Here is a 12337-nt window from a genome sequence, read left to right as displayed (position 1 = left end):
TTGCAGAGTAAGTAAATAATTATACAAATCTAGAATTAAATAAAAAAATGTATTTTTACAAATTTTTTATACCTGATAGTTTATGTAATAATTTCTAATTAATCTTTTTTAAATAAAACGAACTAATAAAATAATAACACATAATTTTTTATTAAAATATCATCTTTCAACTAAATAAATGAGAAGATCCGGGTGAACTTTTTAGGCTTTTTTTTAGGTCCGTAAAAAAATCAGGTCGGATTGAGATTTCTGAGTATGTGGGTTTATTTTAGTCTGGTTGGCTTTATTGACAACTTGCGTGAGTAAAGGATTAGATGGGATGGACCAATCTGCATGGTCTACATATATTTAAATTTTAAAAATATTATATATTTCTAATATTAAATAAAATGGCAAATATTTTAACAAGAGTGATTTGTAATAGTTATTATAAAGATTATTAATTAAATATTTAGATAAATGAAAAAAATCTAATATTATGATTAATAATGTTTGTTTTGGAGTGTAGGATTGAGATTAAAAGTCTAATGTGCAATAAATCGCTTAAGAGTTTAAAGTTGTTTTTGATTTGTCAAAGTTGATTAGAGGTTTTGTAAGAAACATTCTTGTACCAAAGTCTTTAATATTGATAGTTCAAAATATTAATAATTTAATAAATACATATCATTTATCTCATTATCTCAAAAATATATTTATAGATTTTATAATAAATTTTTATTAATATCAACCTGATTAAAGCTCAATTGTAAATAATCAAATTTTACTTTTAAGTCGTTCGTTAATTGTCATTATTCGATAACTGTGATAATTTATGTATATATCTCAACAAGATGTGACCTCCACATTCATAAGATTTATAATTTAAATAAAAAAATATTAATAGCTATAACTTGAAAAATCAATATTTAAAAAATATAATTGTTATTTTTTTTTAAAACAATATTTTATTAGTTAGGTTTAAAAAAAAAAATTCTTCTTCTGTTTATACGAACCCCTGGAAATTCACAAAAGTATATTATGTCAAACAAATCAGAAAAATAACTTGCATTTCTATCCTCAAAACTTATCTTTAATTATCTCTACTAGTTTTTTTTTTTTTTTTTTTTAATAATGTGTATCTATCCAAGTTTTGGGCATTAGCTCCCTCTAATTTTCACGATTTTCTTCTTTCTTTTTATTGCATGTATTTATTTTAAAATAAATTTCATGGAGCTTTTAAATTTGTGATTTTGATGTAAAACTGTTTAACTTTTATTATTTGCCTTAACAAAGTGAGTCTAAGGTGTGATGTAAAAACAAGACTATGAAAAAAGAATTGGAATTAAATGAAATAGAGGAAAGCTTTATCATGCTATTTAGAATGAATATATCTCAACATAATGAAATATAGTTTATCTTTAATTTAAAATTTTGTTTTTCTTTCTCTTTAAATTCAAACTAAATGCACATGCATTCCATTAGAAAAGAATACTGAAATTTATACTTATTCTCTTATACACTAAATTGTTTTGAATTCATTCATTCATTATATTATCTATTTAATTTAAACTTTTTTATTCCATCACTTTAGTTTAAGTAATTATAAGTTTTCTATTTCTTTTTTCTTTTTCACAATTTAATTTACTTAAACTTTTTTTTTTCTTTCATTAATTTTTAAATCCAAACTAAGAATTTTTGTCTCTTACAAAAATACACTTTTATATATGTTCTTATGCAATACTATATTAATTGTTTATTGAATTATATGCCTATATCCCTCTCTCCACGCATACATTATATTTTAGCAAATATTAAACTTAAAAAGTGACAAGTGACACGAAACATTCTTGTCCTATAATATCGTACTCAGCAATATATCCCTTTTTTACCCTTCCACCTGTTTATCCTTATCAGGATATAATAATGACATTTTTTTATTATGAAAAAGTACTCAAGAGTAGCTGATAAAATAAGCTTAATTCTTTTTAATAATTAAATATCTTTTATCAGTCTGACTCATTTAATAATCTACTTATATATATATACTTTTTCTAACTACACTGTAGATCATAGGACTATACATAACAGTGAGCCAATTGCAGAAAGGGTATTATCCCTCACGTGACATTATGCATGCTGGTGCCACTAGAATTTGATCCTTATATTCTATATTCATCACTCAATTTTTCATTAAACAATATGCACATAGTATAAGAGACCTTATCTTATAAAACTTAGACTATGATATTTTATTAATTTATTACATAAAGTATTTGTACATGTATACAATCCAATAATTTGTGAGAGTAAGGAGATTAATTTGACGATAGGCCATGCTTGACATGTGTCATGTCCATGGCCTTATACTGAGTTTCAAATGATCCTCTTCTTCTCTTGCCCTCCAATTTTACCTTCCATTTTCTACTTATCTCACCCCACCTTGCTATCCCTGAACCAAACGTTATCTCACTTCGTCTTTGCTTTGTATGCACATACCCTTTACAAAGTTCTTCATAAATCTTCATTTTACTCTTCCATAAGCAGAAAAGGTGCCTTTTTTTTTTACACTTCTTCTGAGACTTTCTGTGCTGTGCTGCCATGGCTGTGACACACTTCAACCCCACTTGCTCAAAACCCCGTCTTCACTCATCCCAGCTCTCTTTCCTATCAAGGACTCTCCCCAGACATCGCCACTGTTCTTTTGCGCCACTTCATAGAACTCAACATGCTAGGATTTCCTGCTCTGTTGCACCCAAGTGAGTAACTTTATTGTTTTCTTTCAACATTTTCAGCTTTCTGGTTCTGGGTCTGATTGAATTTTCCTCCTTTGACTTCCCAGTGAAGTGCAGGTGCCAGCTGTGACAACCCTGGATCCTAAGAGTAAGGCTGACTGCTATGGTGTCTTCTGCCTTACCTATGATTTGAGGGCTGTGAGTGTCCCTTCCCCTCTCTTCTGTATTTCAACCTTGTGTATCTGTTAGTTTTAGCCTGTCTTAATTCAAATAGCATGTTTTGTGTTGTCCACGATTATTAGTCAGTGAATTCCTCACTACAGATTGATTTCTTCTGTTTTCTGATAGGTTTGTTTGTTACTTTGGTGCAGAAATTTGTTAGATGTACCAGTACTGGTGTTAGTCAATATGTGCATGTTGATGCATAATTTCCTTCGCTGTATTTATTTAGGTTTATATACATAGAACTAGATTGATGTAGCTCTGTATTTGACTGTTCTTGTTTTGATTCCTTTTATTTTGTTAAGTTTGGTCTATATATAATTGTTTAAACACCAATACACAGCCAAAAGGCATCGGTAACATTATTAGTTATCTTCCATACCAAAACTGTGCTTGGCGATCTGTCAAAATGTAGAATTTAATCAATGTCTCCTTTGCAGTATGCTTTGTCTTGTAAATCTTTTTTCTCTTTCCAATTTTTAAATTTTATGTTCAATTTAATCTACAATCTAATTTCAGTAAAGAAATATACTCAACATGAACAATTAATGTATTAATGTTATTTATTGTGAGATGTTTGAAAGAGGGTAGAGGATAAATATGTGTGCATATGAAACTAATGGCTCTTTTAAGTTATTACAGTTAAATTTGTTAATCTGAGCTGTATGTGTCGTTGAAATATTTGACCAATATTTTTGCAGGAAGAAGAGACAAGATCCTGGAAGAAATTAATTAACATTGCAGTGTCAGGTGCTGCTGGAATGATTGCAAATCATCTACTTTTCAAAGTGAGTATATCTTGGATTTAAATAAGAATTGTGTCAATGAAGCACATCAGATGTTCAACTTATCATTTTTTTATTTTTATCTATTTGCAATAATGTTTTTACCATATCAGTTCTCTCTGATTGAAATTTGGGTAGTCAATGTCACCAGTGGGCTAAAGTTTTGTCGTTGCTGTTGTATCAGTACTCTCAGATTAGGATTTTTGAAGTCATTGAAATGATAATAGATGCATATAATAATTTCTTATCTGTTTGATGTTGCTGAATAAGTTGTTGTGTAGCCATTTCAAAACTGGATTTTTTTTGCTTTTCATTGATTGATGAATTTATTGTCATAAACCACATACATATGGATCAACATTACTTTGTATTGTTGACCATATAACACTTTTAGTTCGAATTAGTTTACTCTTGATACTGTCATCTGTTCTCTAAACAAATTGAAAGCCACTACTATATACAAAATTTGAGCTTTATAGTTTGAAGATTTATTGGAATCACCACATTCTTGTATCTTTGTTGTTTCATGAAATAGAAACTGAATTTAGCATGAAAGCAAAATTGAATGTAAGGTGAGTGTTCAACATAATTTTATTTTGCATGTGCTATGAGAATTTTACATAAGACCTACCTTGAATGATCACACATTAGTGTTGGACTCTAGAGCCTGAGTTGATTTATTGTGTCAGCTTGCATCTGGTGAAGTTTTTGGTCCTGATCAGCCTATTGCTCTCAAGTTACTTGGATCAGAACGGTCAATCCAAGCTCTTGAAGGTTAGCTTTCTGCATATGGTAAATATGACATCGGTTTTTGGTAACCTTGGTATATAAACTTGGTATCTATCTGTTATTAGTTGTATACCTTCCACCTATAATAGGAAAAACTGACCCGTCCTTCTCCATTCCGACTCTTTTGTGGCTATAAAAAAAACTGTAGAAGACTAACTAAAGGTGAATGGTGCATCAGTGTCGCAAAGTTGTAGAAACTCTTGATTACTAGACATTAATATGAAACTATCTGGCCCATGAATAAAGCCAGAATACGAAAATTGGAGAATTGTGAATGGTGTGCATCAGTGTGTTATGAAAAGAGATAAATAAAGGAAAAGCATCAATCAGCAAATTCAGCTTATACAATTCTAAGGAAAAAAAATAGCATAGCCAGTATATTAAAAACCTTTTCCACTGAAGTTACGTGCACGGAGAGTTTTACTGTCATTTATGTTATGAGCACATCTAGTTCTGTGATCTGCCGGTCTTTCTTTTCTATCTTTCAATGAATGTCTGGGGAATAAAAGGTTGTAAAATTATGGAGCAGGCAAGTGTGGAAGCAAGTGTCTGTGGTTTAGGTTGAATATTTTAAATGTCCAAAGTGGCTCTTTGATTTACATTTCAAATTTTCAACATGCATAGCAAGGAATAAAAGAGTCATCCAACAATTTTTAATAATTACACTGCTGCTGTCTACACACAGATTTGGGGAAGGATTGTATTCTTGTGTAGTGTTGCCTTTGCACGCCTGCTTTTACTGAAAAATAGGGAGAGTGAGTGGTTCAGCCTCTTTCACACCAATTTATTTTCCTGTTAACAAAACTTTCAGCTTACCATCAAACTTCTCTTTCTTACTCTACTGCCATCCAATGGTTCTTCCCATTTAAGAAAACCTAAGGCCTTAATAGCATCTGCTACTGAGAGATATGAGAAATTCAATCAATAATAGGAATTTGAGTAATAACTTCACTTGAATTTGACTTGTCAGGTCAGAGTAGCTGATGTATTGTTTCTGTTATGCTTTTAAATGAAACAAGATACACCTTAATCTTGAGTATTATAACACAGACTGATGTTTTTCATTCTTAATGTTCTAATTCAACTTGTAGGTGTTGCAATGGAACTGGAGGACTCTTTGTTTCCTTTGTTAAGGGAGGTGAGTATTGGTATTGATCCTTATGAAGTGTTCCAAGATGCAGAATGGGCTTTGCTAATAGGTGCAAAGCCTCGAGGACCTGGAATGGAGCGAGCAGACTTGTTAGACATAAATGGACAGATTTATGCAGCGCAGGTAAAATGGGGTTCAAATCAAAACCACATATCTTACTTTCTGCTAAACTGAATTTAGTTATGCTGACATTATACGTTTTCACAACAGGGAAGAGCACTAAATGCCGTGGCCTCCCGCAATGTCAAAGTTATAGTAGTGGGAAACCCTTGCAATACAAAGTAAGCTTCGCTTTCTATCTGTAAACATGAAGTTACAAGTTGTGTCTATTTATGTTAATGTTCATCTATATTAAATGCAGTGCATTAATATGCTTGAAGAATGCTCCTAACATTCCTGCAAAAAATTTCCATGCTTTGACTCGCTTAGACGAGAACAGAGCAAAATGTCAGGTAACAAAGTTTATAGATTTCACCTTAAAGTTTTTTTTTACCATAGAAAACTAACATCTATCTTCTTTGTATTGTATCAATAAAATTCACAGCTAGCCCTCAAGGCAGGTGTCTTTTATGATAAAGTGTCAAATGTGACAATATGGGGAAACCACTCAACTACTCAGGTCATTGAAGGATCATTACCAGAATAATGAGCATGAACTGGATTTCTGTAACTATCTTTTATGACATGGTGTTACCTGCTATCTTATTAATAGGTCCCCGACTTCTTAAATGCTAAAATTGACGGTTTGCCAGTCAAAGAGGTGGTTAAGGATATTAGGTGGTTGGAGGAAGAGTTCACTGAAAAGGTTCAAAAGGTAATGTAATATTTTGTTAGTAGCATTAATAGCTAAACACATGATATAAAAGATATGTAGTTTCATTGTGCTAAAAGCTGACAAGTGATTGTGTGATTGGTAGAGAGGTGGTGCACTTATTCAAAAATGGGGAAGATCATCAGCAGCATCAACTTCTGTATCAATCGTTGATGCCATCCGATCTTTAGTAACTCCTACTCCTGAGGGTGATTGGTTTTCTTCTGGTGTAAGTTGATATCACTGAATTACCTCATGCATTTACTTCTGGTGTAGTGAAAATAAAATTAGCTCTTACGTGTCTGGAATATGCCATTTCAAAGCTTAATTGAAGGGCCAAAAACCAATTCTTTTCATGCAAATTTAAACATGGCACAACCTTGATTAATCATTAGTTACTATTTCAATCTAAAATTTTGCAATTGTAATGCCAGGTATATAGCAATGGAAATCCTTATGGAATAGCTGAGGGTATTGTTTTCAGTATGCCATGTCGATCGAAGGTAAGCTTGTTTACTGCATTCTTCATTCTTTTTAACTGCTAAAACTTGCTTTGTTCCTCCTATGATGAAAGCTTTTATCCATTAGGGCGATGGTGATTACGAACTTGTGAAGGATGTCATATTTGATGACTACCTCCGGCAGCGGATAAAAAAGGTAAGGATGGAAATTCATACATTGTGTGTGTGTGTGTGTGTATATATACAGTTTATCTTTTATTCATGTGTGCCTTAGCCATATTTATTAGAATGTTGATGTAAAAATATGGATTGAACACATGACCACCAAATCTTCAGTCCAGCACTCTCCCAACTGAGCTATACCCACTTATAATCTACCATCTTAGATTTTTTAATTAATTGCAAGCTATCTGGGTGCTCATGTTTGTGAGTGAAATTAGTTACCGTTTAAAAATTGGACATGTTATCAAAATTCAATCGTATTAGGTAAGCCAACAGTTCTGATATCATTGTTAGGTCTTTTAAAGAGATATATTGAAGATATTTGATATTGATGAGTCATGAGCGAACTTATACAACAGATTTGATACTAGCTTCAACTCAAATCCTTAAACATAATGAGTTTATAAGTCTTCTTTCTTATTATATATCTCATTTCTACTTAATGTAAGATTCAGACTCAAACTTAAATTCTTAAAAATATTTTGCAGACTGAAGCTGAGTTATTGGCTGAGAAGAGATGTGTGGCTCACCTAACGGGCGAGGTAAACATCTTATCTTAATATTATTAGTTATTTATGCTTATATTCATGGTTATATTAACTGTCATCTGAAATTTATAAACTGTCATCTAAGGGAATTGCTGTTTGTGATCTACCTGGTGATACCATGCTCCCAGGAGAAATGTAACAAGCCTTCCTCCTTAATGCCAAAGCAGATACTGAAATTTGTGTCTTAAAAAGGTACTAGTTAGGGAATCAATAAACACAATGTTTTTATTGAGAATCATGATGGGATACATTGGTAAGTTTTATATTTATCTCTAAAAGAAAGTCCATTTTGATTCCTTAACAAGTGTCTTAGGACATGGGTTAGCAGCATTCTATTGTTGGAATAAAATCACAATAATTGATGTAGAAGTATGGGATATGAATGTAAGAAATGAATAAGTAATATCAATAAGAAGAGTTTGGAAACATTCATTTGATTTTGAAACAACAAAGGTAATTTCAACCTATTTTGAGCATGCTCAATTTTCTGTGTTTCATACAAACATTCCATATTTCATTTTAAAAGAAATGTAAATGATAATAGAAAAAGTTTAAGAATTGAATTTCCATGATGCACTGATAATATAATTCCTTTATTAAGTCACCGCACGTGTGACTTTTAAAGTAATTATTAAGAAAATAAGTATAATTTAAAGTGTGACTTTTAGTAATCTATGATTGAAGTTGAGTACCTTCTAATTAAATTCAATATTTAAGTATAATTTTAGTTACCTATAAATATAATATATATTTTATTTTACTTTCTACAAACATACTATCTATTTTTAGTCCTTGTTAGTAGATTTAATCACATCGTTCTTCTTAAATATGAAGACTATAAAGGTATATAAATTTTATAGTTATTTTAAAAATGTGATATTTTAAATACTTGGTTGAGTCTCATATTTTTTTGAAAATTTTATGTAGGTTCTAATATTTTAATTATTGTCAATTGGATTTTATTTTAAAAATGTGATATAATTTAGTCAATTTCATTTGTATTGTACTTAACTTAAATGTAATATGTTGGTTTGTGATTTTTTTTATTTTAATTTTTTTTCAATTTTTTTATCTTTTTAAATTTAAAACAAAAAATTGTTACTTGTTATTTTATCAGACACAAATAGTATGATGTGACAGTGATAATATTACTTATTATTGTTACGATGAGTTTCATGTAAAAGATCTTAATTATAATGTATTTATATTAAAGTTGATATTTTTATTAATATTTTTAAAAATGTTAAATTTATTTAAATTTATATTTTACGTTAAATTTTATTTTAATTTAATTTTAAAATTTTATATATTTTGTGTTAATTTTTATTACATCAAGTTTTAAAATATTTTATATTTAAATCTATATTTCAAACATTAATAAAAATAATAGTATAATATTTATATAAAAATTATTTTTCTCTTAATTTGAAGAAAAAGATGCAATTGTTTCACTAAAGAAATATTAAAACTGAATTAAATTAAAATAATAAATATAAAATAAATTGAAATTTTTCACACAATACGTGTCAAGTGTATCATGTGGCAAAATCCTCACTTACTACATGTCAATTCTTTTATAATTGAAAAACCATAATAAAGAAATTGAAAAACTACGCATAAATTAAAACGAATAAAAAAACTAAATTATATCACATTTTTAATAATAGAAATAAGTGAGATCAATTAAAATATAAATCTATTTCAGATTTTCAAACAAACAAGAAGATGAGTATTTTTTATTTTACTTTCTATAAACATACTATCTATTTTTAGTCCTTGTCAAAAGATTTAATCACATCGTTCTTCTTAAATATGAACACTATAAATGGTTATAGATTTTACGGTTATTTAAAAATTGGTTTTATTTTTAGATATGTGAAAATAACGATACAGTACATGTTCTTACAAACTGGGTAAATTGCATTTTTTTACTAAAAAATGTTAGTTTTATGGATAAAACTTTTATTTAAAGCATCAAGTATTGAGAATTGGCGATTCTCGTCAACGAGAAACAAAGACAAAAACACAAAAAAAAGTTAGACTATAACAGAACATGTATTTTTTATGTACATGATAATATATTTTTTCAAATATAAGTGAAATGTTTTTTTTTAAAATATTTCATAACTGAATAGAGTTGGGTGTCGAGTCAAGTTAAGTTTATATTGAATCCATGGAAGATTAAATCAATATTTGAAATTAAGTTAAATTAGTTCTACCTTTAACTGAATCAATTTAGGTTTATCTCATCTTTAATTGAGTTTGGTTCACCCTTTGATCAATTGAATTGAGTACATCTTAAAAGAGAGTTGAGCTCAAGTTGAGGCAAGTCGCATCTATTAGACTAAATTGAGTAGAGTTAGACTTACGCTTGATCGAATTGTGACAAACTCACATCGGATTGCATAGAATCAAGTACACGTCTTGTCGGATTGTTCATCTCACAACAAGTTAAGTTGATCCCACTTAAACTGAATTAAGTTAGATCCACTTTAAACTAAGTAAGTTTAAACTCATCTTGAACTGAATAAATTTAGAGCCATTTTAGACTGAGTAAAATTAAACTCACCTTAAACCAAGTTGATAAATAATTATGAGAAAATAAAGAAATATAATATTTAAATGTTTTTTAATAAATTAAATCTCATTATTCATATTAATTGTATTAAAATCTTTGTCATGTGACTTTTTTTAAAGCAAACATCCATAAATTTTGAAAAAAATAAACTCTTATTTCCATGAGAAACGTTTCGTAAACTAACAATTGATACGTGGTCCTTATTAATAAGCTTTAACTATGTTCTTTTGCATGAATTTACTATGGTTGTTTTGTGTTGCGTGGCATGTGGAAGGCTATTGTTTGATACTACAATTCATGAATATGCTTGACTATTCATCTCTTGTGCATGCGAGAAATTCAGTTGTATTTGCTGATACATCTTAACGTATTTCAGATATTCAATTTTGTTCTCAACTTAGAAAAATATCTTTTAATGGTTTGGTATACCTTAAGAATTTATCCCATTATATAAAGATATACATAGGTGTTATTGGTATTATATTTTAATTCAACAATTTTATCTTCTAACAAATAAAAGTAATTTATTTATTATTGAATAACTTTTTCTATTTTAAAATAATTGAATAACTTTTCTTTTTAAAAATAATTTTCATGTTCTTTTTAAAATGTATTATTTTCTTATTTGTCACAAACAAATGTTCTTATCAGTACTGTAGTCATGATAGTTTTATACGATAGATATTGTGTTTATTATTTTTCAGAGTTTTTTTTTAAAATTAATCAAAAATAATTATTAGTGATGTTTAAGAATGATATAATTTTGTTAAAAAGAACATAACTTTTATAATTATTATTAGTTAAAAATTACCTCAAAATATCAACAAACTTTTATTATATTAATAATTAATATCTAAATAATTAATATTTTATACCAACAAGGATGCATTCTTTATTTATTAATATTAATAAAAAAATCAAAATTGTTGAATAACAGATTTTAAAAAAATAATTTTGTAAAAATAAAAAAAATATTGGTTTCCTTGTTTCTAATTTGATCTTGGTCTAATTAATATAGATATAATATATGTTCAGTTCTAAAAAAAAGTATATATTTTTTTAAGAAGAATATAAATATTACATTAATAAAAAAAAAAATCTTTTGTATACATATATCTTAATCTCTCATATTTACTTTTGAAGTTTCACATTCTTTACAAAACATCTGATCCTCCGCCCATATATATAATTTAAATATTTAAAGTAATTCAAGTTTACTTAAATATCACTTTATATCATTTTTAACATTAAAGACAATTTAATATTATTTTTCAATATATAAAAATTTTTAATATACCACATCAGTTAAATTTTTCACTAACTTTTGCAAGTTTTACTTCAATTCTACTGTCAATTCTAAATCTCTTAAAAAAAAATAACATAAACTTCATCTTTAAATCTACTCATATTCTTTAATCTTCCTTGTATCAATCCTTATAAAACAAAACACTCTCAAACTTTTGCATTAATATGATTTAACATTATAATCGAACTTCTAGCTTTTCCTCTCCATTTCCAAAAGGTTTAAATATGTTTTTAATTCCTGTATTTTGGAGCGATTGCTGTTTCAAACACATTTCATTATAATATTTGGATTGCTTCAATGTTAACTGAAAAACACGTTTAAAACAACAATAAAGTTAAAAAATTTGGTAAAAAGGACTAAAACCAGAGTTTTCTAGAGTTGAAAAACTAAATTATACCTTGATTTGAAAGGGAGACTAAAACCAAAATCGCTCTAAAATATAAAGACTAAAAACATATTTAACCCTTTCCAAAATTGAAATAAAAATAAATAAATAAAATGTAATGTCCACTTAAACCCACTACTTATACATCATATTTCTTCCCACAAACAAAATAAGATTACTCCAATTTGGAAACGAAATTTAATAATAGAAAATCCTTCAATTTTCAATTTAGGAAATATTCAGTCTCGCAAACTATTTCTCCTACCTTCAATATTATAGCAAACTGCCTAAAGAAAATTTGTTCTGAGCGTGCGAGTGCGTGGATATATATATATATATATATATATATATATATATATATATATAAAA

The 12337-nt window shown here is 28.2% G+C and overlaps 1 protein-coding gene across 1 annotated transcript; it reads left to right on the top strand.

The window, feature by feature from the left end:
- Positions 1-2348: 2348 nt before the first annotated feature.
- LOC106772560 (malate dehydrogenase [NADP], chloroplastic) lies at positions 2349-8151 on the top strand. Its single transcript, XM_014659048.2, has 14 exons — positions 2349-2735; positions 2819-2909; positions 3635-3721; positions 4408-4492; positions 5599-5780; positions 5868-5938; positions 6019-6109; positions 6202-6276; positions 6370-6471; positions 6575-6697; positions 6903-6971; positions 7057-7125; positions 7640-7693; positions 7785-8151. The coding sequence occupies exons 1-14, from the start codon at positions 2578-2580 to the stop codon at positions 7836-7838; spliced, it is 1311 nt and encodes a 436-aa protein (XP_014514534.1). The 5' UTR covers positions 2349-2577; the 3' UTR covers positions 7839-8151.
- The last annotated feature ends 4186 nt before the right edge of the window (positions 8152-12337 follow it).

This window comes from Vigna radiata, chromosome 8 (genome assembly GCF_000741045.1).
Source record: "Vigna radiata var. radiata cultivar VC1973A chromosome 8, Vradiata_ver6, whole genome shotgun sequence".
NCBI lineage: Eukaryota > Viridiplantae > Streptophyta > Magnoliopsida > Fabales > Fabaceae > Vigna > Vigna radiata.
This window is presented reverse-complemented; position numbering and strand designations above follow the sequence as displayed.

Bases quoted from the DNA above. Each gene is read 5' to 3' on its own strand.
- LOC106772560 (XM_014659048.2), top strand. From the start codon at position 2,578: ATGGCTGTGACACACTTCAACCCCACTTGCTCAAAACCCCGTCTTCAC. The intron at 4,493-5,598 runs GTTAGCTTTCTG...TTCAACTTGTAG, and splicing joins GTCAATCCAAGCTCTTGAAG to GTGTTGCAATGGAACTGGAG. The intron at 5,781-5,867 runs GTAAAATGGGGT...TTTTCACAACAG, and splicing joins GACAGATTTATGCAGCGCAG to GGAAGAGCACTAAATGCCGT.